This window comes from Aspergillus aculeatus, assembly GCF_001890905.1.
Source record: "Aspergillus aculeatus ATCC 16872 unplaced genomic scaffold ASPACscaffold_6, whole genome shotgun sequence".
NCBI lineage: Eukaryota > Fungi > Ascomycota > Eurotiomycetes > Eurotiales > Aspergillaceae > Aspergillus > Aspergillus aculeatus.
Genome location: NW_017962981.1, coordinates 859,021 through 885,846, shown reverse-complemented (window position 1 = coordinate 885,846; position 26,826 = coordinate 859,021). Strand labels below are relative to the sequence as shown.

Below are 26,826 nucleotides of genomic sequence, written 5' to 3'. Positions count from 1 at the left end.
CAAGCAATGCAACGTGGTGACTGGGTTCTTCTCGATGAGATGAATCTGGCTTCTCAATCCGTTCTTGAAGGATTGAATGCTTGCTTGGACCATCGTCAGATGGTGTATGTAGCTGAACTCGATCAAACATTCAAGAGACACCCCGACTTTGTCCTCTTCGCTGCGCAGAACCCGCATCATCAGGGTGGTGGTCGGAAAGGTCTTCCCGCGTCCTTTGTCAACAGATTTACTGTGGTATATGCCGATAGTTTCACCGACACTGATTTGAGGCGAATCTGTGCCAAGCTATTCCCTGGAAGTCCCGCCACCCAGACTGACAAGCTCGTCGAGTTCGTCTCCCTGCTTAACAAAGCTATTCAAGAACGAAGACTAGGCGCGTTGGGTGGCCCCTGGGAGGTCAACTTGCGAGACATCCAGAGGTGGCTTCAGTTGGCCGATCGAGGGAACCTGCAAGTACCTGCCGTCCATTTCCTGGACATTATTATCTCTCAGCGGTTCAGAAGTGAGGAAGACCGTAGCGTGGTGTCTCAGTTGTTCGGGAAGGTCTTCGGAGATTCTCTTACGGCCCCGAAAAGCTATTACCATAATCTGACACCAGGCTACATGCAGGTTGGACTTGGCTTCATGCGGCGTGATTCAGTCTTACAGCAGACCTCGGATCCCCAAATGCAGATTCTCCCAGGGGACTTGTCGGTCCTGGAATCACTAATGCTGTGTGTCGAGCAATCCTGGCCGAGCATTTTGGTGGGATCATCAGGTTGTGGCAAGACAACCCTCATCAGGAAGCTCGCCGCGCTGAACGGAGCCAGCTTGGTTGAATTGGCACTGAGCGCTGATACAGACACCATGGATCTTGTCGGTGGGTTTGAACAAATTGATTACAAGAGGGAAGTCTCGTCCTTGCTTCTGGAGATCTCGCAGTATCTTCAGCGACAGATCATTTCCGCGTATGCCGCGAGAGACACTGCGGACCTTTCGTCTATTCCTCTTCAGCTCTATGAGAGTCTACAGAGCCCGGATGTGTCGCTTGATAGTGTGGTTGCTTCGCTTGTGAAGCTGTATGAATCTTACCCCCAACCTCTTCTTCAGGAGTATGCCAATCGGGCTCAGCGCCTATCAGGCATTTCCGACAAGATGGACAAAATGAAAGTCGGGTTTGAGTGGACAGAGGGTGTCTTAACGCAGGCAGTCCAGAATGGACAGTGGGTTGTTCTTGACAATGCGAATCTTTGCAACCCGTCAGTCCTCGACAGATTGAACTCGTTGACGGAACCTAACGGAACTCTGATCCTGAACGAACAACGTACAGAGGATGGAAATGCTCGAATTATCAAGCCGCACCCTAATTTCAGGCTCTTCTTGACTATGGACCCTCGCCACGGCGAGCTGTCTCGGGCGATGCGGAATCGTTGTGTTGAGATCTCATTCTTGCCCCAGGAAGATTCGAACTTCGCAATCTCCTCTGTGCCTGCTTACACCTGCCAATCCTCACTATACCGTCTTCGGTCCCTGTGGAATCTGGACGTTACCACGGCTCTCGAGGGCGATGAGTCCGTTTCTCTCCTCCATGAAGCGTGCTTGGATCATCTCTCGATCGCGGACCTCTCATATCTTCAGCGCGTACAGGGGCTTCTCCCGTTCTATTCCTCAGTCAATGCGGACGATCCACTTCTGGCAGCCCTGCAGCGATACCTTTCCGTCATACATGACAATTCGTCTTGCAGACCTTTTGACTGTATCAAAGCGGACTTCGCAGTTGGTTTTGCCTCGGTCGCCACGCAGGGCATTTATCAACCTCTTCATCCTCTGGTGAACGAACCTCTTGCATCGATAATGCACCAAAGTGTCCCTCTTGGCTGGCTCATGGTCCTGGCACAACTCCAGGAGTCTAAGCTCGGCTTGCAGGGCCTGAGGCAGGGCTTATTGCGGGCCAACGAATCCGGAAAGAATCTCAAGCCAAGCCAAATGAACAGCTTGGAACGCTCTCTCGCCTCTGGCCGCATTCCTTCCTTGATGAAAGATGCAACTCAGCCAGTGGGAGCCTTTTTGTCCGACTGCGGCCAGGCTGTCTACGATTTTATTCAGAGCTTAGATCAAACCGTGTTTCAAGTTTCCGAAGTGGTCCCTGCACTCCGTGCAATGATCAATTTCTGCTCCGACATCTACAATTTGACTACCGCGAGCGAGGTGGACCAGGGCGAGTTCCAGATTTATCTTCAGCTTGGAAGAGAATTGTCCGCCTCGTTGCTTGACGGGTGGGCCCCTTTGAAACCACTGGGTCTGGCGTTTTCCCAAGCTCTTGATCGTTTCCATGAGAACTGGGCATTGACCACAGGCCTGAGCATGCAGAGAATCTGGGAGTCGTGGAGGCCAGCTACCTCTGCTACCCAGGACCAACTGAATGCTCTTCTGGAGTTGGAGAATATTGCTCTAGAATTTACCCAAGTTGCTACCAAGACACATCTTGATTTGTCTCAATTGAGCCAGGTCCGCAAGTCTTTGATTGCAGCTCAGGAAGCCATTCTTTCGAGCGGCCATGAGGGATACCCAATCCAGGTAAGAACATCTGTGATTATTCATTATGCTCTTCATTGCTAACATATTTCAGGACCTACGACAAACAGTCGTTGACCTCGCAGCTTGCGTGCCAGATGCAGATGCCTTGCAAAAGCCCTACTTCTCTAGCGAGTTCGAGGTGTTATGTCAATATCACGATCTCTCCTCACTACGTAACGGCCAGACAGTCGAAGACCAAGTTGTGCAATCAATCCTGCCGCTACTTGCTGGACGTCCCGCCAGGCCCCTTGATGCTTCAAGCTTGAAGACTCAAATCCCTGTCATCCTGAACAGGCTCTCTTTATACGCGGGAAGTGAACCTTCGTCGGCTTTCGGCGCTGCAGTCAGTGGAACTTTGTCTCTGTCGCTGTTGGAAAGATTGGCCTACGTTGGAACCACAAGCCTGGGCCAGATGAATGCTTTGGAGATGGAGAAGAAAACACTTTCCAAGGCCTTGACCCTTACGAGTGGCGAGCTTGCCATTAATCAGGCCATGTTTCTTCGACAAGCAATGGCAAGTTTGACTACCGAGCTTGTCATGCTTCACAAAGATCTCTTCGAGCCGCAATCTCTGGAGCAGATTGTTTCTATCCTCCGTGGTGTCGAATCTCAGGGATCACACAAGGGCTTCTCGCTCCCGAGCATTAACTTAGCCTCGAACCTGCCCGACAACCACTTTTTCAAGAGCTTCGCACAAAGCCAGCTTCCGCACCTGTTGTCGTCCCTGATGGCAGAACAGATGGATAGCACAGGCGCCGGCATCGTTCAGTTGGCTGTCATTCTCTTGCAGCTTTTTGTTCCAGATAAGCCATTTGATCCCTCGTTGGGCTTGGTTGTTCAAAGGAAGAGACATGCCCAGCGCTCGATGGAGCTAACGGCAAGAGGTAAAGCTATCTCGTCATTTGAGGTCGGCTTCTCTGGACAATCGTCCAATTTGCGACAGGAAATCATGCAGGGAGAACTGCGCAACCTCGGTTCAGCACCCCCGCCTTCTTCTGTCACCAGACCGCAGACCTCCGAACTTAATATCCTTCATGGCGAGTTCTCTAGTCTCGTAAGATCAGTCCTTGAGCGCCACCCGGAGAACATCAATTTTGCGGGAGACGACAGCGATGCGGAGTCACAGCGGATGGTTGATCTTCTTCGTGAAAACATTCGCCAGCTCAGTAGACGCCTTACGGCGAACTACCGTTCCTACGACGACATCACGACTCTAGTCGTTCGGTTCCTACAACTTCTTGACTTGGGTCTGTTCCTTTCCTCGAGCAAGTCTCGCCAGTCCAGTGATGTGCAAATCATCAAAGCCATTAGGGAGACCACTCCGTTCCTTGGTGGCCTTGTGCACCCCATTTCTGGGAGCATTCACAAGGAGTCTCACTTTGAATCTAGTCTGAACACTGATCTGTGGTTCCACGAATTATCAGCGCTCAGCGTGGCTGAGAACGCGGACAAGGGGCTGATATCCACTCGGAACGGACGCGACACTCTTCGTCGTTTGTTCGAACAGTTCCATGCTCTCTGGAAAGTTAAGTTGCGAGAGGACCAAGAGGAAGAAGCTCGTAAGAACGAACTATATCATTACAAGGGATCTTGGGAGGATGCAGAGGAAGTCGACGAGAACGAGTTGCGTCAATTGTTCCCAACGTACGATGAGATTGCAGATGAAGAAGGAAAGGTGTCAAGCCGTGTCGACCCCAAAGCGATTTCCGTCCGACTTGCATCTTTGCACGCTAAGCTCTTCAATTCCGAAAACCAAGCGGAAGTCTTGTCGGCCTATGTCAAGCAATCATCTCTGTTACTGGGCTCCTTACGATCGAACAACGGCTCATTGACCATTGATGGCCAACCCAAGGAGCAACTTTCCGGCGTTCTTCTGTTGCTTGAGGATGCTCTGAAATCAGGCGAAGTCACCTCGGGGAAGAATTACAACTTCTACGTGGATTCGAATATGGTCGAAGCTAAGAAGCTTGTTGACCTAACTCTGTCGACGAAAGCTCGGTTTGCTCAAATCCAGAAGTCCTGGCCCGACCACGCAGTTCTCGCAGACGTTATTCAATGCTGCAGAGAGATTCTCCAGTTCAAGCACACTGAACCTGTTGCTAAATTCCTTACTAAGGTTGAAAAGCTTCACAGCCTTGTGTATGAATGGCAGTTGGTGGCAAGCAGAGAGTACTCAGCAGCCTCCCTGTATGACGAGATCACAGGCACTATCATTGGCTGGCGGCGACTTGAATTGACCACCTGGGCCAAACTCTTGGACTTGGAGAACGACAAATGCCTCAAGGATGTCAGCTCATGGTGGTTCATCACTTACGAGGCCTTGGTCCGGGCTCCGATCCAAATCGCTGAATCCGGTGAAATGGAGCTGAAGGACCACATTCAAGAGGTTACCGCAACCCTGGAGCAGTTCTTCCGCTCCGCCACTGTTGGACAATACAGCGAGCGTCTCCGACTGATTAAGAACTTCCAGTCTTTGTTGCTGCTCTATGTGGAAGATCTTCCGTCATTGAGTCAACTCACGTCTGCTCTCGACAATTTCCTCCAGCGTTATAGACAGTTTGAACCTCCTGTGCTTAAATTGTTGGCTGAAAAGAGGCAGGCACTTGAGAAGAATATTAAGGAGCAGATTCAGCTTGCTAGCTGGAAGGATACCAACATTGTCGCCCTCCGGGAAAGTGCTAGACGGTCACACGTCAAACTTTTCAAGTTGGTCCGCAAGTATAGAGAGGCTCTGGCCCAGCCAGCTCAGCCTATCCTAGAGCAAGACATGCCAGAGGACAACGAGGATACTACTGCTCCTCAACGATTGGTTCTTCCTTCCTTCGTCTTCCCCGAAGCCCTGGCGATGTGTCAGACAGAGGAGAAAGCCTGGATCGATAGACCACCTCGATTTAAGAACCCCGACAACACTGCTAGCAGCATGATACAGGTGTATGGTTCGATCTCGAAAGAATTCGATGTTGCCGAAGACCTCGAAAGCTTTGTCAAATATGTCGTTGAGAGTATCAAGGAGTTCAAGTCACAGACCCCGAAGACCTTGACGGAAGAGAACAAGGATGATGTCCAGCATCTCAAGGTTCAGAAGCGTCGTTTCTATGCTGACACGTTACACCGGATCTACGAAATGGGTGTGAAACGTAACGTCAACACCAGTTTGCTGGAGGCACAGGCATCTGTTCCCCAAATCCTTGCCACCATCCCGGCGTTCGAAGCTGGCATGGCCGACGCACAGTTGCTTAAGAAGGCAGATTCATATTTCCACCGTTTCCTGGACCTGCTGCCTCGTGTCCGCTTAGCGGCGCGCGACTACTCTGAGGATCTTAGCAACGTCGAGATATCCAGAAGCTCAGGATCTGTGGAGCACCTTCTGCACCTCGTCCGTAAGCAGAGGACTTCGATCTCTCCCGCACTGTCTAATTTGAAGTCGCTTGATTCACTCCTTTCCAAGGTCGCCAACCTCTGGACCGCCGATCCCCTCTCTATCTTCAAGGCCCATTCGGGTTTCTCGAATGGAAGAAATGATATCACAAGGGCAGTTGCATGGCTGGCTCCTATCATCGGCCTGGCAATCACTGTCGTGGGACTTCACGCCAAGTTTTCGGGCATCAACTCTACAGGCGTGATTGAGAGCCTACAGGCTTGGAAAGACACGTTTGACCGCCTCAAGACCACACTGAGCCATCTCCCCGAGTTGCCTGAGGGAATGGCTTCACGTGTGCACAAGACCACCGTAGAAGAAGCTTGCACGGCTTTCACGAGGCTGAACTTTAACCTCGCCACATGGACCGAGGAGCGCCCTGACCTGTCCTTTGTTCTGGGCCAGATCATCCCATGGTCGACGGTCAATGCCGTCGCATATGAGTCTAGGAGCCATGACCTTGGCGTTTCCATTGAAGAATACGACTCGAGTCTCATCGCAGCCGCTGACAAGATCCTTGTCAGTATCCAGAAGCTGAACGAAGCTCCGTCGCAAATCACCGCCCCTGGTGCGCTGTCCCGGAGTGACGACTTCTTCGTCCGGGCACTCAGGCTCCTTCGCATGGCCGACATCTCGACTTCCCTCGAGTCTGTTCTTGAAAAGCTGCAGCACCTCCAGACTCGCTCGCCTTCCAGCCTCCCGTTTGCCATTGCCTTGACGGCGACCCTGTTGCCGATCTTGAATAAGTTCGCGCATATCTGTCGAGACGTGGTCGATCGCTACCTGACGGTGCACAAGGAGACATGTAAGATGTCTTACATCCTCGCTAAATCGTTCACGCAGATCGCATCGGAAGGCTTCTGTAGCCCGTCCGAGCCGTCCACGGAGGAAAGCAAGTCTGGCCAGTTGGAGAGTGGCACCGGTCTTGGCGAGGGAGAGGGGGCCGAAGATATCAGCAAGGATGTAGCCGACGACGAGGACCTGACGGAACTCGCCCAGGAGGACAAGCAGAAGACCGATGAAGAGATTGAGAACTCTGAAGATGCGGTCAACATGGATCAGGAGGAGATGCAGGGTGAAGAAGGCGAGAGGAAGGAGGGAGACGACGAAGATGACAATGAAAGCGGCTCAGACGAAGAGGATGATATTGATGAAGAGGTAGGCGATGTTGATGATCTCGATGCCTCGGCTGTCGATGAGAAGATGTGGGATGGCGAGCACGATGATCAGCAGAAGGAGACTGAGACCCAAGAGGGCAAGGGCGCGGCGGAGAATGATGAGCAGACAGCCGCGCCTGACCAGCAACCTGGCCAGGAAGCTGAGAAGGGTGAAGACAAGGAGGGTGAAGAGGAGGAAGAGGAAGAAGATGACGAAGAAGGTGAAGAAGCTCCTGATGAGGAGGGTGAGGCTGTTGGGCGTGAAGATATGGATGTTACCGATCCACATGCCAAGGAAGAAGAGGCGCTCGATCTTCCAGAGGAGATGCAACTGGATGGGGATGAGAAGGGTAACGAAGAGCCTGAGGAAGACGACGGCCTTGATGATGATATGATGGATAATGACCTCCCTCCTGCGGAAGAAGAGCAGCAAATGGAGGGAGACGGCGTCGAAGATGAGACCATGGAACAGGATGGGGAGGAGCAGGAGATTGATCAGACCGAGGAAGCTGGTCCCGATGACGAGCTGGGCGATGCGGACGAGGCTGAAGGTAATGATGAGGCAAATGAGGCCGGCGAAGAGGCAGAGGAAGAAGAGAAGCAGGAGGATGACTTCCTCGCCCAACGCGATGAGAACGAGGCTGCTGGCGAGGAGGTCGCTCCCAGCGAAGCTGTCAACGGTGGCCTGGGAGCCGAGCAAGATCAGAACCAGGAGAAGGGCTCGTCTGGTAACGCGCAGCAGGAGAGTGGCTCCACCGATCCCTCTGACGAGAAAGAGCAGAAGACTGGCGCTGCACAGGAGGGAGATGAAAATCAAAGACATAAGGATGAAGGCGGCGCCAACGATTCCAACCCAGAGGATCCTCAACTCCAAGCGTTCAAGAAACTGGGTGACGTCCTCGAACAATGGCATCGTCGACAGAAGGAGATAATGGATGCTTCCAAGCAGGAAGACGATGAGGCCGAAACTCAATTGCCTGAGGATACTGATATGGCGGATGCCGACTTTGAACATCTTGCGGATCAAGACGATGTTGCCGACACCCAAGCGCTTGGTCAGGCCAACGAAGAACAAGCCAAGGCTCTCGACCAGAACAAGGGCGTCGAATCGGATGTCAAGCCGGACGAGAACAATGAACTCCTGCCAGATATCACCGACGACAACATCCAGGATCTCCCCGAGCACCGTCTTGAAGACGAGATGCAGCTCGACCAGGGAAGCGCCCCCACTGAGTCGCAGACGGCCGGCGCTTTCATCCCTGGAAACCTTCAAAGCCAGGAGCGGGCAGATGCTACTGCAGGCCAGGAGGCAGCCGATGAGGAACTGGATGAGGTCGATGCACACCTGGCTGCAATCCACCTATCCTCGACCCTTCCCCCGCTTACGCCACGGGACGAAGCTCAACGACTCTGGTCGTACTATGAGTCTGCGACCACCGATCTCTCCTTGTCGCTAACGGAGCAGCTGCGGCTTATCCTTGCCCCCACGCTTGCGACCAAACTCCGCGGTGACTTCCGCACCGGCAAGCGGCTCAACATCAAGCGGATCATCCCGTACATCGCCTCGCAGTACAAGCGGGACAAGATCTGGATGCGGCGGTCGATCCCCTCGAAGCGCAACTACCAGATCATGCTGGCGGTCGACGACAGCAAGTCCATGCTGGAGAGCGGCAGTGGGCAGCTAGCCTTCGAGACGCTGGCGCTCGTGGCGAAGAGTCTGAGCATGCTCGAGGCCGGCGACCTGTGCGTGCTCGGCTTTGGAAACGAGGACCACGTGCGGGTGGCGCACGAGTTCGGCAAGCCGTTCTCCTCGGAGGCCGGCACCCAGGTCTTCCAGCACTTCAGCTACCAGCAGACGGGCACTAACGTGCGCAAGCTGATCGCCGACTCCATCGCGCTGTTCCGCGAGGCGCGCTGGAAGCAGTCCCCCGGCGGCGGCAACGCCGACCTGTGGCAGCTCGAGCTGATCATCTCCGACGGCATCTGCGAGGACCACGAGACCATCAGCCGCCTGGTGCGCCAGGCGCAGGAGGAGCGCATCATGATCGTCTTCATCATCGTCGACGCGGTCAAGGGCAGCTCCATCCTCGACCTCACCCAGGCCAGCTTCGAGCCGGACCTAGACAGCGGCAGCGGCGAGATGAAGCTAAAGATGAAGCGCTACCTCGAAGGATTCCCCTTCCCGTATTATCTGGTGGTGCGTGATGTGCGCGAGCTCCCCGCGGTTCTGGCGACGGCGCTGAAGCAGTGGTTCGCCGAGGTGGTGGATGTTTCTTCTTAGTGTTTCGACGGGGTGGTGTTTTGTTAGGGTTAGATACAAAAGTTCTGGGTTAGCATTTACTGTATATACTGGTTGCATATAGTTTAGCAAATAGATTTCATACATGATAGCTGCTTTGGAATGTAGACTTCAGCATAGAGTAAGCTAAAATCATTTGTTTCATGAACCAAAACATCATGCATGCACTCTAGCATGACGCAAAGCAGCTGTGCAATTTTGCCCAACTTTGCTACAAGACACTCTTAGGTGCAGATTCTCCCACGTAGATTACGTTTGCCGTATCTTATTAAATTTACAAGGCAGTCCATCCCTATCCATCGGAAAAAAAAACCAATCAAATGGTAACTACATACACAGCCTGGACGTCAGCATCAGACTTCACCTCCAACCTCCCACTTCCCACTTCCCCCTTGACCCTTGGCCCTCGGCGGCCAACAGCCAAAGAAATCCCTCAATCACCACCCAACCCAGCCCACCAGCAAGATAGATAATCTTCTACCAGCCATACTTCGACCCGGCTTCCTTCTTGTTCCTCCGCCCCGTCGCGAAACTCTCCTCCAGCGCCTCCCGCTGCGTGCTCGCCGCACTGACCAGCTGCTGCAGCGTATGCTTGCCCGGCGCGATCGCCCGGACAGGGTTATGCTGCGCGGCCGCGAGGTCCTCGTGGGCCATCTGCTGGTTGGCGGCGTACTCCCGGTCGGTGTTGAAGTGGAGGACCCGCGGGGCTGCTGCGGTTGCGGCTGGCCCGGAGGGGTCGGCGGACCGTCCGAAGAGCTGGCGCCTTTGGGCGCGAGTGAGGTTGAGGTCATCTGCGATGGCGCTGAGGGTGGTGTTTCCTGTTGTGGTTGAAGTTGGTGGGTAGGAGGGGTGTGCGAGTTCGGGAGCGGCAGCGGGGGGTTCGGGGCCGGCGGGCGCCGTGGCTTCTTGGGTGCTGGTGTAGACTAGGGGTTCGTAGGCTGCTGGTGCTGGTGCTGGCGCGGTGACGGTCTCCTCTGTCGACGAGGAGAGTGAGAACAGACTGATCTTTGGTTTGGGTGGTGCTGGTGCTGGCGCTGGCGCAGCCGCCGCTACAGGTGGTGCAACACCAGCAGCAGCACCAGCAGACGAACCACCCCCTAGATCCTTCTTCAACGGCCCCGAAGCACCACCACTTCCGGTTACAGCAATAGGTCCAGCCTTCCGCTTCCCTTTCCCCTGCGTCCCCCGCCCAACCGACAACGGCTTAAACATCATCGGATTCCCCTTCAACTTGACCTCCGGCGGTGGCTTCGTATCCATATTCGCCTTCGAACCCTCGTTCTTCCCTTGCCCCCCTTCCCCTTCCCCAAGAATATCATCGTTATCCCCCCGCAAACTCCCCGCCTTCGGAATTGTCTCATCCTCGCCCAACCGCCCAAAAGCCATCTCACTTCGCATCTCCGCGTCCGCCTGCCGATCGAACCCCGGCGTCGCCCCCGTCTTCAGACTGAATACCTTCCTCGTGGATCCGGTCGCAGACGGTTTAGGAGTAACTGCGGGTTTCTTGGGAGCGGGGAGGAGCGCATTGAATCCCGCGAATGCGCCGCCGCCACCGCCGCCAATTCGGGGCTTTTTGCGCGCGGGTCCGTCGGTGTCTTCGTTGGTGCTGGTGTCGGGTTTGAGGTCCGGGAGGGCGACGCGGATTTTGCGGGGGTTGCTGCGGTCGATTTGGAAGGGTTTTGGTGTTGTTGATGAGGTTGTTGTTGTGGTGGTGATTGTGGAGGGTAGTGCTGGTGCTGGTGCGGTGGATGTGGGTTTCTTCGTCGTGGTGGTGGTGGTGGTGGTGGTGGTGGTTTCGGGTTCGGAGTCGGAGGCTTCCGAGTCGGAGTAGGCGACTAGGGCCATTGTGATTCGTGGGTGTGTATATGCGAGCTGTGTGATGAAGGTTGAGGAGGTGGTAATGAAGGCGATGGTGGTAGTGGTGGTGGTTGCATTGAGGGAACAAATATTCGGAGATGCGCGCGGGATTGCGGGCTGGGCTGGCTGGCGCTGCAGGCGCGGCGATGGTCTGGTAACGTTAAGGTGGTAGTAGCTTTAGAGGCCTGATGGTTCAGGCAGAAATACGGGCGGTGTGTCGACCTCCGTGGTAAGTTAGTGGTTCTAGCTTGAGTGTATTGCTGGGGCCTTGCGCGTATACTTCAGGTGGGTTTTGTCGCTTGGTACTCTTATCTGCCACGAGCTGAGATATGATTCGAGTCGCTGAGGCTCGTGCAAAATGTCCTGGTCAAATGCGATCCCATAGCTTGCATCAAAAGGAATTTCTGTGACATCATGCTGCTCTTTCACATGATCGTCAGATAAGATAACAGCCATGCTGTAGCCCTAAGTCTATAGTGCTACCGTCCAGGTCAAAACGCTCAATTTCCTGCTTGAGTTCTGTCACTCTACGAGTAGCATTGGCTGGCTAGAATAATCCTCTACATATGAGTCACAACGCCGTTATGGAGAACATTGAAAAGCCCAGACGAGGCATACCGTAAGCGTGGGCTTATGCCATATCTGACTGAAGCCAACCGCTACGACCTCCGTGCAAACACGGCACGCCTAGCCAGCCAACAACTGATCGTCACCCCCGAGACTGTCTCATCCTCTCTACGAGTGAAACAGAGACTCCAGTCCCCCGGCGCAGGGGCATCCATTCCCCGCGGACAGGCTAAGGCCCACACTGATCCGTTCTTGCACTCGCCCAAGTAACGCATAAAATGCACTAGACCACGGCCGAGAAAGCCATCAAAGTATCCATACAGCAGTCCGCCACTTTCGGCACAATAGAAAGTCGAGTCCAGTTCGCGGCAGACATAAGTCCCAGCAAAAGTCTTCTCGTCTGGCTGTGTAGGAGAGCGGACAAGCCGGTGAGCAGTGATATTCCTATTCGGCTGCGGCCAGTCGAGACGGAGACGGTCATCCTCCAGCGTGGCCAAAGTGGTGCGAGATTCAGCCCGATCTGGTCGCATGGGGACCAAAGTGTCCGGTTCGCCCGCGTAGGTGACGACAATATCGCCAGTATCAGGGCGATTCTTCACCTCAATGGCCAGGCAAGCCTCTTCGTCCCAGTAGTATCCCGGCCAATTTTGCGAGCTGAGTGTCACACTATGGGACACTGAGCGTAGCACTTCGTCTTTCTTCAGAAGCCTCGCCAAAATAGCCTGCGCTGCCTTCTCGGCGTCCGCCTCATGATTGAACATTACCACTACAGAGAGCTTCTGAGAGGGAACGTGACGCCTGTGCAGCCGGTAGCCGTGCAGAGCACCCCCGTGGCCAACCGTCGGCACGCCCGCCACCACAACGTGCTCGAGGCCGTAGCCGTAGGGGGCCGGGGTCCCGTCCGCGAAAGTGGGAGGGAGGGCCATTTCTCGATAGATGCTCGTCTCGTCCGCCCAGCTGCGATGGAGGAACTTCTCGTACGCGATCATGTCTGCCAGCGAAGCCACGACGCCCGCGTCGCCGGACCAGTGGATCCGATTGACAGCGGCGATGTAGCCGCGCGCCTCGTCCCCTTCGTATCCCACGCAATCTCCAGGCAACGAGGCATTGTCCGGATGCAAGCGCGCGGACGCCATTGCTGCCGGTGTGAAAACATGCTCGCCGAGCCACTCGCCCAGCGGCTTGTTTCCGGAGGGAAAGCAGGTGCGACTGCAGCGCTCGATGACCCGTGCCAGAATGTGGAAGTTGGTGTTGGCGTAGGAGTACTGGGTCCCTGGGGTGAAATGAGGGGCACCTAGGCGCTCGAGCATCTTTTCACCGGCTTCGGGTAATGAGAAGACTCCGTCCGGTCGAGCGCCCCAGAGTGTAGTCAGGGCCCAGTAGTCTCGTAGGCCGGATTGGTTGTCGCAGAGTTGACGGAGACTCGGTCTGGAGGGTTCTGGGAAGGAGTTGAGGTTTTCGGGCCAGATCTCGCGAAAGTGGGATTCTAAATGCGACTGGACTTGGTCATCGCCTTCGAGATGAAAGTGTAACTGTCTTTCCAGTGCCTTAAGGCACATGCACACCATCTGTTTGGTGATCGAGCAGATAGGCATCATCGTTTCCGAGGTCATCGGAATACGCCGGTCGATATCAGCGTATCCCCAGACATGTTGACCAAGCACGTTTCCATCTTCAAGAATGGCCACTGCACCGCCCGGACCACGATAGAGAGCCGGGAACTGCTTGAATACATTTTGTACAGCTTCTTGGGTTGAAAACATGATGATCCGATGTTGCGCAAGAGGATCTGTTTACCCCGCTTTCATGGGATGATGGTTGAAGATGAATAGCCTGATAACCTGATGTTCTGATGTTCTGATAACCGATTCTGCGCTAGTTGATAAGCATTGCGTCCAGTACTTCATACTGCCCTAAGATTGCACATTGGTACCAGGGTAAGTCATCGTAATTTAACATCTAAAAGTGTAATAAATGATTGGGGGATGGACTAAATTGTACCGAATTGGACTAGATCAATTTGCGCGGCTATATCCTACCGTAAAACAAACCAAATGATATCAACTAGCATCATTGGTCTAGTGGTAGAATTCATCGTTGCCATCGATGAGGCCCGTGTTCGATTCACGGATGATGCACTTATTCTTTTATCTTTTTTATTTGCTACCTGCAGGGCAGCTGAAATGCCTTTTTGAAACCCACCGAAGCGAATGATGCTAAACATGGGAAGGGCGTCGCCAGAGAAAGGAAGCCAAGGACGCGCACAGTTTACCTCTGGAGAACGTCCCTCGTAATGGAGGGATGTTGAGTATCGTTACAGCTCTGCAACGAATGGGTCCATCTGGAGGTTCCTTGCTCGCCAGGAGATTCAGCGACAAGAAAATCGGGGGCTCAGAGGGGCAAGACTACGACGCCTCTGTGTGCTGATACAACCACGAAGCAAGTACGCAGGGGTCTTATTCGATGTTGAAGATAGCTTCTAAAATGTTATAACGTGATCTTAGTTATACAGTACGTACTATGTAGTAAGTTAGCTTGTAGTCCCTCAGTGCAGTCACGCTACACCGCATCCAGTAATCCGTCGTCAATCCCGCCCTCCGTCCCCGCCAAGAGTCTGGAGTAGTTTCCACTGCTGGGCTCATTCAACATTTACTTCAACACCAAACCAACCACCGTCATTATCTCGACACCGTCACTCTTTCCCAACACCTAACCTCATCACGAACTGCTCCAACACCACCGAATCACCTTGCCTACCACCGCAATTCCACCTTCCTTTCTCCCATCGAACATCCTAACCTCAACAATGCCGTGAACCGAATCTATTATTCATTCAACCACGCCATCCTCTCCCCACCTTTTCACAACCATCACCAATCTCATACCACCACCTACCACTTCACCACCTCAAACTCACCAAAATGCCCGAACCAACAGACCGAACCTCCTGTCCAACCCGACCCCTGAACCCTCACTCCCCCCCGTCCAACCCCTCCTCCCAAGATAACCAGCAACAACAACCCCGCCGCAAAAGATTCCGCTTCAAATCGCCCTCCCGCCCCAGCTCCAAGACCAAAGACAAACCCAACCGCACACCCAAAGACCCCCTAGAAAAAGAAACCCGTCACACCGCCCACCGCGCCCGCCGCGCCCACCGCAACCGCCACCCTCACCAACCCACCCCTCCAACCCCCGACCCAGCCTCCACACCAACAACAACCTTCGACCTAGACCCCGACACCGCCTTCCGGGAATCCCTCTTCGACGCCCTCGGCGACGACGAAGGCGCCACCTACTGGGAATCCGTCTACGGGCAACCGATCCACACGTACGCTATCCCTTCCGTGCCCACGGGCCCCTCGGGGGAACTCGAGCAGATGGACGAGGAGGAGTACGCGGCCTACGTGCGGAGCAAGATGTGGGAGCGGACAAGGGAGGGGATGCTCGAAGAGCAGGAGCGGTTGCGGGCGGAGCGGCATCGGAAGCGCCAGCAGGAGAAACAGCGGCAGGCGGGGGAGAATACCCGCAAGGCGTTCGATGAGGCCATCGAGGCGAGTTTGCGGCGCGGGAGGGAGCGGAAGCGCGAGAAGGCGTGGAGGGAGGGGTGGGAGGCTTATCTCGGGTGTTGGGGGAGGTTGGATGGGGCTGTTCAAGTTGCTGCTGCTGCTGCTGGTACCCCGGGGAAGGAGGGGGGGGCGGGAGGGAGGGGATCGAGGGGGTAAGGGCAGCTTCCGCAATCTCGTCTTCTGGCCGGTGGAATCGGGGAAGCGGAAGGATGTGAGCAAGGAAAATGTGGAGGCGTTCATGCGACATTCCCCTCAGGCTGCCAACGGGTCATCGGAGTTGTTGGCGGTGCTGAAGGCGGAGCGCGTTCGCTGGCATCCGGATAAGATCCAGCAGCGGTATGGAGTGCTCGGGATCGAGGAGGCGGTGCTGCGCTCGGTGACGGAGGTGTTTCAGATTATCGATCACTTGTGGAATGATCTCAGGACCAGGGACTCTGCCTGATAGATGGTGGATTTGGAGAGACCCGGTCCGACTTTGTCCAGTTGGCATATATGCATCACTGGCACGTCCTTTTTTTTTAGCGATTGATACCCTCGACCTATAGATTACGACTAATACAACGATTACCAAAACACCGTAAGTCCTCAAGGCTAAGAAATCTTCACCTGCTCAGTCGAATTCATATACGCATGCACAAGAAACTAAAAGCTTTCTCATCTCTTTATCTACCCACCCACCCCACTTCAGAATCTCGAGTACCGCTGCTTGGACCGATAAGCAGTCCAACCCACGTACGCGCCCACGACCGCGGCCAGGAACAGCACAACCTTGAACAAGAACCAGCCCCAGCTGCCCTTCTTCTGGCGGCGCTTGACCCGAGCCGTATCCTGCCCGCGGGCGCGCGAGGGCCCGCTCTTCGCACCGGGGCTGCCGCCGCCGACGCTGTACAGGTTCTGGGACTTGACGGAGACGATGTCGAAGTTGTCGCTGAGCTCGCCCGTCTCCGCGGAGAAACCCAGGTAGGCGACGGAGGGGATGGCGATGTTCTTGTCCTCGGCGTTCAGCTCGAAGCACTGGATCCAGGTGTCCTCCTTCTTGTACTGCAGTTCCAGCGTCAGGGTCTTATCCTGGAAGTAGGTCAAGCGGGCCTTGGTGGGGATGGAGGCGCCACGGAGACCGCGAGCCTTTTGTTCGGTTAAAGAACGAATTAGCATGGTCCTCTCTTCCGCAAGCAAAGTAGAACAGATAAAAAACGTACAGAACATCCAGCCAATTCATTGGCGCGGCCATCATGGGCCTGGTCGTAGGAGGTCTGGCCATCACCCATCATGGCCATGACGTAGGGGAACGTAGTACCGGGGCGGTTGTTCTTGTAGGTGTCGAAGAAGATGCCCAGGCCCTCGAAGTTGTCTGTTGAGCCGAAGACGGGACCCTGCGTCGCGCGCTGCTTGGTGAGCCACATGGCGAACCCATCGCCGTGCAGGTTACCGGCGCCGTGGATCTTGAACTCGACCTCGATCTATTATAACAGAACGTCTCGCATATCAGCCCACCGTACCCCCTCACAAACCAATATCCCCCACCGTGCAAACCATCAAGCACAACTGAAACTAACCTCCCAGTTCGTCGCGGTCAAGGGCACTCGAGAGAAGATCCATCCCTGCTGTGAAGGTCGATCGGAGGTAAGACGGATGTATCTGGAACGAAAGGACAACGCAACGCGCAAGTGGTCAGTTTTACACCAAACCGAAAGTGTCGGGGGATCTCTCGTACTGGTCCGCCCGGATTATCGTATCACCACCAAAATCGAACCAGCGGCTTTGGAAGTCGGAGTCCAAGTACGGCTATTGTTTATCACAAGTCAATTGTCAACAAAAGGCTGTAATGCGTATTGATTGCCGTGGTGCGAAAGAGAAAACCCACCGGTGCGAGACTATGGGTCCGAAGCTATACCACCCTCCGCGCGTCGCATTAGTTTATCAATGATCCAGGATAGAAATAATGGATCGTCTTGGGTTTGGGCTACTACACACCGGGATGCTCTTCACATCATCGCCGTCGTAGGCATTGGCCAGTGGGACCGAAGCGAGGCCAGCAAAGCAGAGGAGAGACGAAAGCCGCGGAAGCAGCATGGTGATATCACACAATCTTAATTGAAACTTGGCTGTACACCCAAAGGTCGGTGAGATCGAAGAACAATCGACGAAAGCGCGCAAGGTCGGCAACAGGTCGCGAACGGGAGAAAGACAGCTTTGTTGTTTTTGAATTTGGTCACCAGGACGTATAACGGCTTCTGGCAAAGGTTCGGGTAAACGAGCACCCTCCCCCCACACGTCAGATGGCCAGCAAGCTTGAGGGTTGGAGGAAACTCAAATAAACAATCCAGAAATCCAGAACTTACCTCACTTGGCGGAAGAAGGAAAAAGACTCCGGGAAAAAAGGAGTTTCACAAAAAAGTTGGGTGAGAAAAGAACGAACACCGGAGATAGTTAGTCGGAGGGGAGGAGAGAGAGAGAGAGAGAATGACAGGTGGTGTGTGTGTGTCTGTGTGGTGGTTGGATGAGAAGAAGGGATCTATAACTAAACAACCACATAGCGGGAAACTCTCCAAGTGTCCACATCGCCGGTACGGTTAGTTAGCTCATTGCCGTGGCGCAGCTTTTCATCGGACCGGACACTAGCCACAATATGATCTCCGCGGCCGCAAGATCTTGAACCCCCAAATCGTCACGGTTCTCCGATACCACTGAACCCATTTTCCTCACTCATTACTCTTTGTATATTAACCACATTTCTTTCTGCTCTCAACGCCCCCACCTCCTCAAAACCTCCCCTCTAACTCTACACAATGGCCCTCTTCGGTTCCTCCTCCTCCGCCGAGGCCTCCTCCCCATCCACCAGCCAGGAGATCAAGGCCTCGCTCATCCGTCAGGTCCAGGAAGAGGCCGCCATGAGCAATGCCCGAAGCCTGATCGGCGTATGTCTCCCTCCCTCCTCTTACTTACTTATCTTCATCTCCGAGTCATACCCAGCACCCCTTCGTTTTGATTCCAACAAAGCACAAATCTAACAAAACCCCACAGAAGGTCAACGAGCACTGCTTTGACGCCTGCGTCCCCACGCCCGGCTCCTCCCTCACGGCCAAGGAGTCCACCTGCCTGTCGCAATGCATGGAGAAGTACATCGGCTTCTGGAACGCCAGCAGCCGCGCCTACATCGCCCGTGTCTCCAAGGAATCCAAGAGCCTGGGCGGCGCCGACCTGTCCGGTGTTTCTCTGTGAGCGGAAGCAGATCTCCTACACAAAAAACAATATAAACAACGTTTTCCCTCTCTGTATTTCTAGATTTTTTCGGAGTCGAATACCTTTTTCGAAATTTCCACCCTTCTTCCATTTGGGTTAAAGAACAAGAAGAAGGGGCTATGTCGGTTGGGTCTCGGCGTTGACCGTTCATCCTCCTGTATCGTGGGAGTAGTGGAAGTGGTGCTAGTGAGTAGCAGGCCTGAGAGCTGATAGTTTTCTTCTGGGCTTGTAGACGCGTGTTGCGTGAAGCGGGAACCCAGGATGCAAAGCATTGTGGGGGTTCGTGTTTCCTATGTATACTATCGGGTGGTCATTTGAGGGGGCCCTTACCTACACTTGCTCTTTGGAAAGGACAGGGTCGGGCGATTGCTCGAGCTTAAAAAGAGTCTCTTCAGCCATTCCAATATCTAGGTCTTTTCTTTCCTTGTTTTCTCTTCTCTTCTCAAACGTCAACTACCGAGTGGTAGTCGTGTTGATCACGTATCTCCAAGGTCGACTTTTATAGCTATTAGAATATCCCCAATTGTATGTACATGATACAATAGCCTCCACACGCGACACGGAAAGAGAAACGATCCAAGAAAACCCGAATATATCCCCATATTTGCACAACATAGATAACAGAAAAAAGCACGACACCAATTCAATGAGCGGTCGTGGTTGGTTGGACAGCAGACCTGCGCCCCCGCAAGATTCAGCACCGCCACCGCGGTTAGTAACTCCAGCCACGTCCCTTCGTAATAACAACCAGCAGCAGAAAGTAAGCAAGCCATAGGCAGAGGACGGTGTTTTCTGGTTCGAGCAACCGTGCGAGTGAAAACCGAGTCGCGCCTATAAATCATCAAGAGAGACAGGAATCGAGGGACGGGAACGGAGAAAGGGTTGAGCCAGTTCCCAAAAGAGAGATAAAGAGATATATGAACAGGTTAAGACCATATTGTTATATGCTCTAAAGTCTGGAAGCAGCCAAGGCTTGATTCGGCCAGCGATCATGGAAACAGACAAGCCGACGCAGAGCAAAATCCATCGCAGCAACAGTGGTAAGTGATCATTCAAGATAAGGCTATTTTAGGAGATAGCCTCGGGAGAAACTCCGGGGAGGATTATACCCGCTCTTAAACGCCCCCGGAACCATCAATCGACTCGATTCAGCAAGAACAAATCCATGGAAAGGCGGGATTTCATTTCATCGTGAACCATGGCGACCACTAGAAGTCGGGGAACAGATGGCCGTGACTTATTCCAAGTTAGCAAGGCTAAACGCGAAAGGGAATCGAATAGGGATACATACGGGTCTTCTCCACCCATGCCGTACTGTTCCGTCTCCTCAGGATACCGGTCGTACTGGCTGGCGTCACCTTGCCCGCCCCGGATGGGCGGCACATAAGGAGCATCGATATCCTTCCGAGCCAGGCGGTCCCAGGTAACCTCGGCGAACCAGGGGTGGTTCTTCACATCCTCAGAGCCTCCATGAAGGTTTCCCAGACGCTTGGTGAGGTCCGCTGTGATGAGCTGCGATAGCAAATCGACGGCATCGGGATGCAGGTAAGGCGGGTACTTGACTCTGCCTCGCAGGATGTTCTCATAGATCTTCACAGGGGAGCCGCTGTCCCAAAAAGGTGTGAAACCGCAGAGCATCTCAAAGATCAAAATTCCCAATGACCACCTTTAGTAGAGTTAGCAGTGCTGCAGGACCACCAGCGGATAGCTTCTTACCAGTCCACGGATTTGTTGTAGCCCTTGGAAGACACGACTTCCGGGGCCAGGTAATCGGGGGTTCCACAGAGGGTCCATGTGATGTCAGGAACCTCCTTCGCGAAACCAAAATCGGTGATCTTCAAGTGTCCGTGCCGATCCAGAAGCAAGTTCTCGGGCTTGAGATCTCGGTAGATGATCTGCTGAGAGTGGAGGTACTCCAGGGCAAGGGTCACCTCAGCGGCGTAGAACTTAGCGACAGGATTGGGGAACCGCTGAAGCTTATTAGCACGGACTCAGGGAAGGACTCCGAGACCACGGAGCATTGTGCGACCACCTACCTGGGACTTGCGCAGCAGACTGAAAAGTTCACCACCTTCTACAAAGTCCATGACCATATACAGGTTGCGCGAATCTTGCCAGGTACCCCAGAGAGTGATCAGGAACGGATGCCTGACCCGGTTCAGCATACGACGCTCGTCGTTGGTGTGCTCAATCTGCTTCATCTTGACCACCTGCGCCTTCTTCAACACCTTGATGGCATAGAAGCGATGGTTGTGCTTGGACTGCACTAGATGAACACGACCAAAACTGCCGGTTCCCAATGTGCGCTGCAGAATAAAGTCATCTAGGGAGTATTTTCCCTTGGTGGTACGAGCATCATTGCGATTGGCTGATTGACCCTGCGCCTGGCTGCCGGAGCCAGAGTGCGTTGAGCCCTGCTGGGAGGAGTGAATTATGTTCTGTATGCTGGCGGCATTGACATTGGACTGTGAAACACCGGAGGTGTGTTGAGAAGGCGACGCTTGCGACACGGTAGATTGCATGGAGACTGGTTGACCCTCGTTGGATTGATCGGCTGTGGAAGAGCGGTTGAGCTGGTTGGCGGCCGAATTTTGCGGCTGATTTGCGGGGTCAGCGGTAGTGGCGGAATTGGAAGCAGGTTGCTGGTGCTCTTGCTGGTGCTGCTGCTGATTTTGCTGCTGGTGGTGGTCGGGATTATTGTGGTGGTGGTGAGTGAGATAGTGAAGAGGGTTATGGTGGTGGTGGTGGTTGTGGTTGTGGTCGTCTTCGGCAGCGTTTGGTGACGTCTGCGTCTGGGCCGAACCGGCTTCAAGCTCTTTAGAGAGGGTCTGCGAATCCTTAGTTCGCCGCTTCTTCAACAGTCCTCCTAAACTAGGCATCGAGAAGAGGAATCTGAAACAAGTTTGAAATGCAAAACGAACACACAGACCATACACGAAGGTCTATGTGGGAGTAAATAAGAAGTTGGAGGATTTGGGAGATACGTTGAGGGGAAGGGGAGGGTTGAGGAGGGGACGGAATTGTGTGCACGACACGAGAGAAGAGTAGTTAGTCTCAGCCCCTCTTTTGCAGCACCGCAACTGCACTTTTCGAGGAGGGCAAAAAGGGAGTTGGAGGGGGAGGGGAACAGCAAAGGAGGGGGGATCCGGATTGATTGAGACGTGGGCAACAAGCAGCCTGCTTTTTTTTTTCCCTTTCCTTTTTTTTTCTGACTTTAAGTTCTTTCCCTCTCTTGTCTCAATCAGCTCTTTTTCGTTTGGAATGGATGGTTCGGGCGCGGATACAGCGGAGCCACCCAAGCAGAAGTCTCAACTCTGAACTGAGACGGCGGTCAACGGAAACTCAATTGGGTCGAAGGATGGATACAAGAAGAATTGATCGATCTCTTGACTGTTTGACGGTGCGGAGAAGAACGAGGAGACAGAAAAAGTACGAGAAGAGCAGACAGAAAGACCGAGAAAAGAAAGGGACTTAATGGGAAGAGGAGGTTGGAAAAAGGGAAGCCAAAACAGCTGGAAGTTAACCTCTCAAGAGGAAGAGGAAGAAGAAGAAGCGGGGTTTGGATTTGCGTCAAGCTCAAGGCTGGCTGGGCATAAGTTAGTACTGTCCTTACCTAGATTCACTTAGCTCCAGTTAGATCAGGGATAATGTTAATGGGGCCTGGCTATATCTTAGTAGACAATTGCTATAACTACAGGTGCAGGTACTGTCTGTCCACTACACCACACAAGTCCGATCTCCATCAATAGACTAGCTGAATGACAAGCATTGTGTCTCTCTCATGAATCAACACCTCCCGAATAAACTCCGACCACCCGACCATCTAGACCTGATCAGTCCGTCCTTCCACGAGTTCGAAGGATGGAAGGATAATGACCTTGGAGATAGACTAACTACTATATCATCATGACCTGTTTTTCCCACCGAGGCTCATAACCCATCAAAGTCGCCACGAACCATGGACCAGGCCCTCTGGGAGATGTCATACTCATCATTCACATCAATCCTCATCCAGCTCCGATGCGATGAGGTCATCATCCCTCCGTTCTCAGATCGGCTGTTCCGAAGATCATCGACCAATTGATAGAGCGATTCCGCCAACGGTTAAAATCCGTCCTGACGTGATAGACCGGATATGCCTTCAGTAAAAAGTACTGTCCAACATGTAACAGTGCACTGTAGTTAGGTGGTTACTCTTGGTTCCCTGTTCCCTCCTGAATGTTTCAAACTCTCTTTTCCCACTCAGCAACCGCCCACACGAGATAAGACATGCATGTCACTCTGCAGTTGAAGCTGCATTGATCCGGTTGTGAAACGAGGGGGTTGATAAGGGGGGAGTAAATGAGTCGACTGAGTTCCGGAGTCAACGTGGCACGCACTACTCCTTACAGTAGAACACTGTGAATGCACTGTATGGATCATTCAAAGTTACCAGTGAGAGTTTGAAAAGTCAGTCAAACTGGCCTGGCGGTGACTTCATCACTGACCGCCCCGCCTAGATGGATAGGCTCAGTAACTACTACTCATACCTCCAAGTGGTCTAGTGCCAATCTAGTCTAGTCTAGCTTGAGTCGGTTGTGGATCGCCCCGCTTTCGGGGTGTTTTTTTCCTCGGCCTCGTCCACCCTTTTAAGCTTCGATTTCAATGGTTGAGCCTGCGCCTATCCCGTCTACACATGTATGTTTTCGGGTGAGCAGGGCCAGACTATGGGACGCTTGCATCCGTCCTCTTCTCTCCCCATATTCGCCATATGGCTTGCCTGCCCATGCTGTGGCATGCGTCTTGTCTTGTGTTACACTGACTTAAAACCTTAATCCTTCAACGCTAGTTATCGGTCTGTTGATTACTCAACAGATTGTATGTTTTTATGTACGGTATTTCGATTGCCATCAAGGCTGAATTGAATAACGAACCCACCCCCTCCCCCACCGACCAAAAAAAAAGAACACAATATAGATGAACGCCCGCTGCACTCCATGCCAAAATGCTGTTTCATCCCCAATGATGATCACCCTCCCCGCGTAACAAAAATACAATGGTCTCGAAAAGGCCGCATGCCTAGATGCGATAATGGGCCATATTTTTCTTGATCTCATCCACGATTTCCACCGCTTCGAGAGCATTGCGCGCCTCGAAGTCATACCGTTTCTGCTCGTTGGCATCGTTGCCGCGCAGAACCACCACCCGGAAGTTCTTAGGGTGTCGTCGACTCACTTTGCACCCCACTACGTCGTTGAAGCTGATCGACCGCGTCTTCGTGTCGGATACCGTCTTGCCCGTATCCGCCGGCATGATATGCATGTAATCGTTGTCGAACGTCAAAACCCGATGGTTGGACTGCGTGAACGACATAGACTGTTTGCGCCACACGTAGTATCGTCGATAGTAGCCGCCAGTAAGGTCTTGTTTCTGTGTGAGAGGGTGTAGCATCCGCTGGCCGCTCTTCTTTCCTTTCTTAACCGGAGCGGTGTTGCTGTCAATGAGAAGGGGTGCATTGGGCGATGAGCTGCCCGGAGAGCCAGTCATTTGAGGTCCAAATCGCCGGCGCACGAGGTCTAGGTCGGTGAGATTGCCCAGAGCTTCCACTGTTCGGTCCAAAGGTGCAATTGTACTAGATCCCATCACCTTCAGCAGGTAGTTGCCCTTGTCAAGGCCCCAGCGTTTGCACACGGAGTCAAGAATCTCGGCAATGTAGCTATCAGTTGAGGTATTGAGTGTCATTACCTGTGTCGAGGCCTCTACATTGGTGTATCGGATCTTCAACGTTTTGGAAACCCCTAGGCGAGGGGTAGCATGAGACGTAGGCACAGCTGGCCGATCGGCAGGTGTCAAAGTATTGTCGTTGAGAGCCGAGGAAAAGGGCTGTCCAAGGATTGGGTTCGGACGGGGCGCCTTGGCCTGCGGCATAGGCTGGCTTGTCAGAGCAGGTGCACTTGCAGCAACATCGGCACTACTATCCTCCGAAGATGGTGCCAAACTGTACATGGGAAATAGACGCTCATTCTCCTCAAATTCGGCACTGGACGCTTCCACAAGGGCGAATTCATCGTACTGTTTCCCACGAGTACGGCGGCCAGCAGCCCGGTTGTTGTTCGAGGTAAAATCGGCGATTGGAGATGTGCGGCTAAGTGCGGGAAAGTCATACTCGACTTCACCATCCTCCACCATCCGTAGAGTCCACATGTTCACCGTGAGCTTGTTCCGATCGATAGCCGGTTCAAGACCATCCTCTGTGTATCGCCAGAGGGCCAACCCAATGGCTTCCACGACTGTCACTGGGGCTGGCTGCTCCGCTAGCTTCGACTCCCGGGCAATTGGCAGATCCAATGGCTCATCCGGATCAGTAGAGAATGGCAAGTACAATTTAATATTGAGCACATCGGTCAGACCTTTGCCAGATAGTACTGCAAATTTCTCGACCGGGTTCGTAGGCGCTTGCTTGCGCGCATTGAGGGCCTTCGATAGCAGACTTACCGGTTGGATCGTGCTGATCGGACGCGGCGGCGGGAGGTCCTGCAACTCTGGTGCGGGAGTCCGGGACTTTCGTGGCGATGCGGTTTGTGATCCGGCCCCATTCTGCAACTTGTGCATCAACGCGATTGGCGAGGAGGAATCCAAGCTACCGGTAATACCAACATTTTCCAAGAGTGATGTCGACCCCGCGGTGGCATCGAACTCCGATGAGAGAGCCGAACCCACCGACTCTGCACCGGAGTCCTCTGCCTGTTCATCCAGCTCTTCGAGGTCTCTGTTACCCGCCCCGTGTCGGTGCTTCCTAAGTTCGATGACCTGATCTTGTCCGGAGAACTGGATCTGTCTCCGCTTGAAAAGCGATGAACTGAGATCGTTGTCGGACGAAAGGTCACTGCTGGCCGTTGTAGTTGTATCGCGGCGCGGTCGCTCGTTGACGCTACTAACAGCAGTTCCCAACGAACCCGTGCGGTAATGGGTTCCCATAGCTGGATGCGATGGAGGGGTGACCATGACCTGAGGGCCCTCCTGGCGATCAGTTGAACGTATCGGCGACGATCCGGCTCTTGTTCGTATGGGCAATTTCGGAAACTTCATCTGGTTGGCACCGCTGCAGTAAGTGAGCATTTAGCTGGTTCCCGGGTTGTTTCGAGGAATATCGAATCACCAACCTTGGAGCGCTATCCCCATCATCGTCGCTCTCGTCACTCAAATCACTACTATCGTCTTCCTCAGCCTCCCGATGCTTCTGTTGATCATTTTGCTGGCGATCCCTCCGGTGCGTGCGCTTCCCTCTGAAATTCCGCCGTCCGATAATGTCCATGTTACTCTTTCCTGTCACCATCCCGCCTTCATCGTCATCGCCATCTTCCCCCGCCCCAAGCCTCGCAGACTCATTGGCATCTCTGGCAATACCAAGTTGATAATATTCCGAGGCGACAGCTGTGGTGAGGGGTATGGGAGGCGAGTATGTCCGCTTGATTTGGGCGGCGCCGGTCTGGGTGTTGGGGTTGGCGGAGGCGGAAGACCAGCCCGCAGCACGAAAACCGGGAGTATTGAGCACGGTATTGTTCACATTGATGAGGCGGTCACCGATTCCATCTTTAATGGTCGAGAGGTAAGAAGTGCGCAGTTGCCATATCGTGAAACTAGAAACCCCCATCAGTCCCTAGAACAACACACGAACCACCGCCGCGTAACATAGGCGATGCGGAGATCGCAATCCTGTAACATACTCTTCATTGTGAAGGAGCGACATTTTCCAGAGAGCGCAAGGTGGAATGCGAATAGAATGGGAGTTCGAAAAGGTAGGTTGCAGCCAAAAGTGGCCACCATTCACGTCGGACGATGCGCAATCGCTATCGGTGATCGAGTGGACATGGTCCTAGAACGGCGTAACAAAGGGAAGTGTGGATAGATGCGCCAGACTTGAGGAGCGATAGGTTGGCGGTCAAGAAAAGAGAGTGTCACTTGCAACCAGGACCAGCCTGGGGAGCTGCAGGAGAGATGGGTACGGTAACGAGAGATAAGTAACCAAGGCAGTGAGACCGCACGGTGGGTTTGTGGAGGAGGCAATCAATCTCACCCGAGCGTAGTTACACGGGAGGGGGAGATCCCGTGCAGTCGTCGGATCTCCGCACCGCCGCCATTGTTAGACCAAAAGAGGCTTAGCGTCCAGGGAAAGAAAGTCGC

At 53.7% G+C, this 26,826-nt stretch overlaps 7 protein-coding genes and 1 non-coding gene across 8 annotated transcripts; 3 read left to right on the top strand and 5 right to left on the bottom strand.

Moving 5' to 3' along the window:
* Positions 1-9,660: 9,660 nt before the first annotated feature.
* ASPACDRAFT_117422 (PRCC domain-containing protein) lies at positions 9,661-11,665 on the bottom strand. Its single transcript, XM_020196057.1, has one exon. The coding sequence runs from the start codon at positions 11,273-11,275 to the stop codon at positions 9,908-9,910; it is 1,368 nt and encodes a 455-aa protein (XP_020057212.1). The 5' UTR covers positions 11,276-11,665; the 3' UTR covers positions 9,661-9,907.
* A 48-nt stretch (positions 11,666-11,713) lies between these two features.
* Positions 11,714-13,784, bottom strand: ASPACDRAFT_117421 (uncharacterized protein). The gene has a single exon (XM_020196056.1). The coding sequence runs from the start codon at positions 13,615-13,617 to the stop codon at positions 11,947-11,949; it is 1,671 nt and encodes a 556-aa protein (XP_020057211.1). The 5' UTR covers positions 13,618-13,784; the 3' UTR covers positions 11,714-11,946.
* Positions 13,785-13,921: 137 nt separating this feature from the next.
* ASPACDRAFT_t138 lies at positions 13,922-13,992 on the top strand. Its single transcript has one exon. It is a non-coding gene; the product is annotated as a tRNA-Gly (tRNA).
* A 783-nt stretch (positions 13,993-14,775) lies between these two features.
* Positions 14,776-15,862, top strand: ASPACDRAFT_117419 (uncharacterized protein; the record flags this gene model as incomplete). The annotated part of the gene is made up of 2 exons (XM_020196055.1): positions 14,776-15,526; positions 15,561-15,862. 2 exons carry the CDS (start codon positions 14,776-14,778, stop codon positions 15,860-15,862), a joined length of 1,053 nt encoding a protein of 350 aa, XP_020057210.1.
* A 153-nt stretch (positions 15,863-16,015) lies between these two features.
* On the bottom strand, positions 16,016-17,850 carry ASPACDRAFT_77753 (legume-like lectin family protein). The gene is made up of 7 exons (XM_020205034.1): positions 17,763-17,850; positions 17,395-17,654; positions 17,285-17,308; positions 17,135-17,205; positions 16,977-17,058; positions 16,620-16,880; positions 16,016-16,545 (listed from the first exon to the last, which is right to left on the bottom strand). Exons 2-7 carry the CDS (start codon positions 17,491-17,493, stop codon positions 16,105-16,107), a joined length of 978 nt encoding a protein of 325 aa, XP_020057209.1. The 5' UTR covers positions 17,494-17,654; positions 17,763-17,850; the 3' UTR covers positions 16,016-16,104.
* Positions 17,851-18,209: 359 nt separating this feature from the next.
* On the top strand, positions 18,210-18,642 carry tim13 (protein translocase subunit TIM13; the record flags this gene model as incomplete). The annotated part of the gene is made up of 2 exons (XM_020203473.1): positions 18,210-18,338; positions 18,445-18,642. The coding sequence occupies 2 exons, from the start codon at positions 18,210-18,212 to the stop codon at positions 18,640-18,642; spliced, it is 327 nt and encodes a 108-aa protein (XP_020057208.1).
* Positions 18,643-19,871: 1,229 nt separating this feature from the next.
* pkaC (cAMP-dependent protein kinase catalytic subunit pkaC) lies at positions 19,872-21,542 on the bottom strand (the record flags this gene model as incomplete). Its single annotated transcript, XM_020202520.1, has 4 exons — positions 19,872-19,899; positions 19,955-20,329; positions 20,380-20,633; positions 20,700-21,542. The coding sequence occupies 4 exons, from the start codon at positions 21,540-21,542 to the stop codon at positions 19,872-19,874; spliced, it is 1,500 nt and encodes a 499-aa protein (XP_020057207.1).
* Positions 21,543-23,599: 2,057 nt separating this feature from the next.
* Positions 23,600-26,635, bottom strand: ASPACDRAFT_77752 (Sin1 family protein). The gene is made up of 3 exons (XM_020205033.1): positions 26,370-26,635; positions 25,806-26,282; positions 23,600-25,744 (listed from the first exon to the last, which is right to left on the bottom strand). Exons 1-3 carry the CDS (start codon positions 26,390-26,392, stop codon positions 23,722-23,724), a joined length of 2,523 nt encoding a protein of 840 aa, XP_020057206.1. The 5' UTR covers positions 26,393-26,635; the 3' UTR covers positions 23,600-23,721.
* Positions 26,636-26,826: the final 191 nt, after the last annotated feature.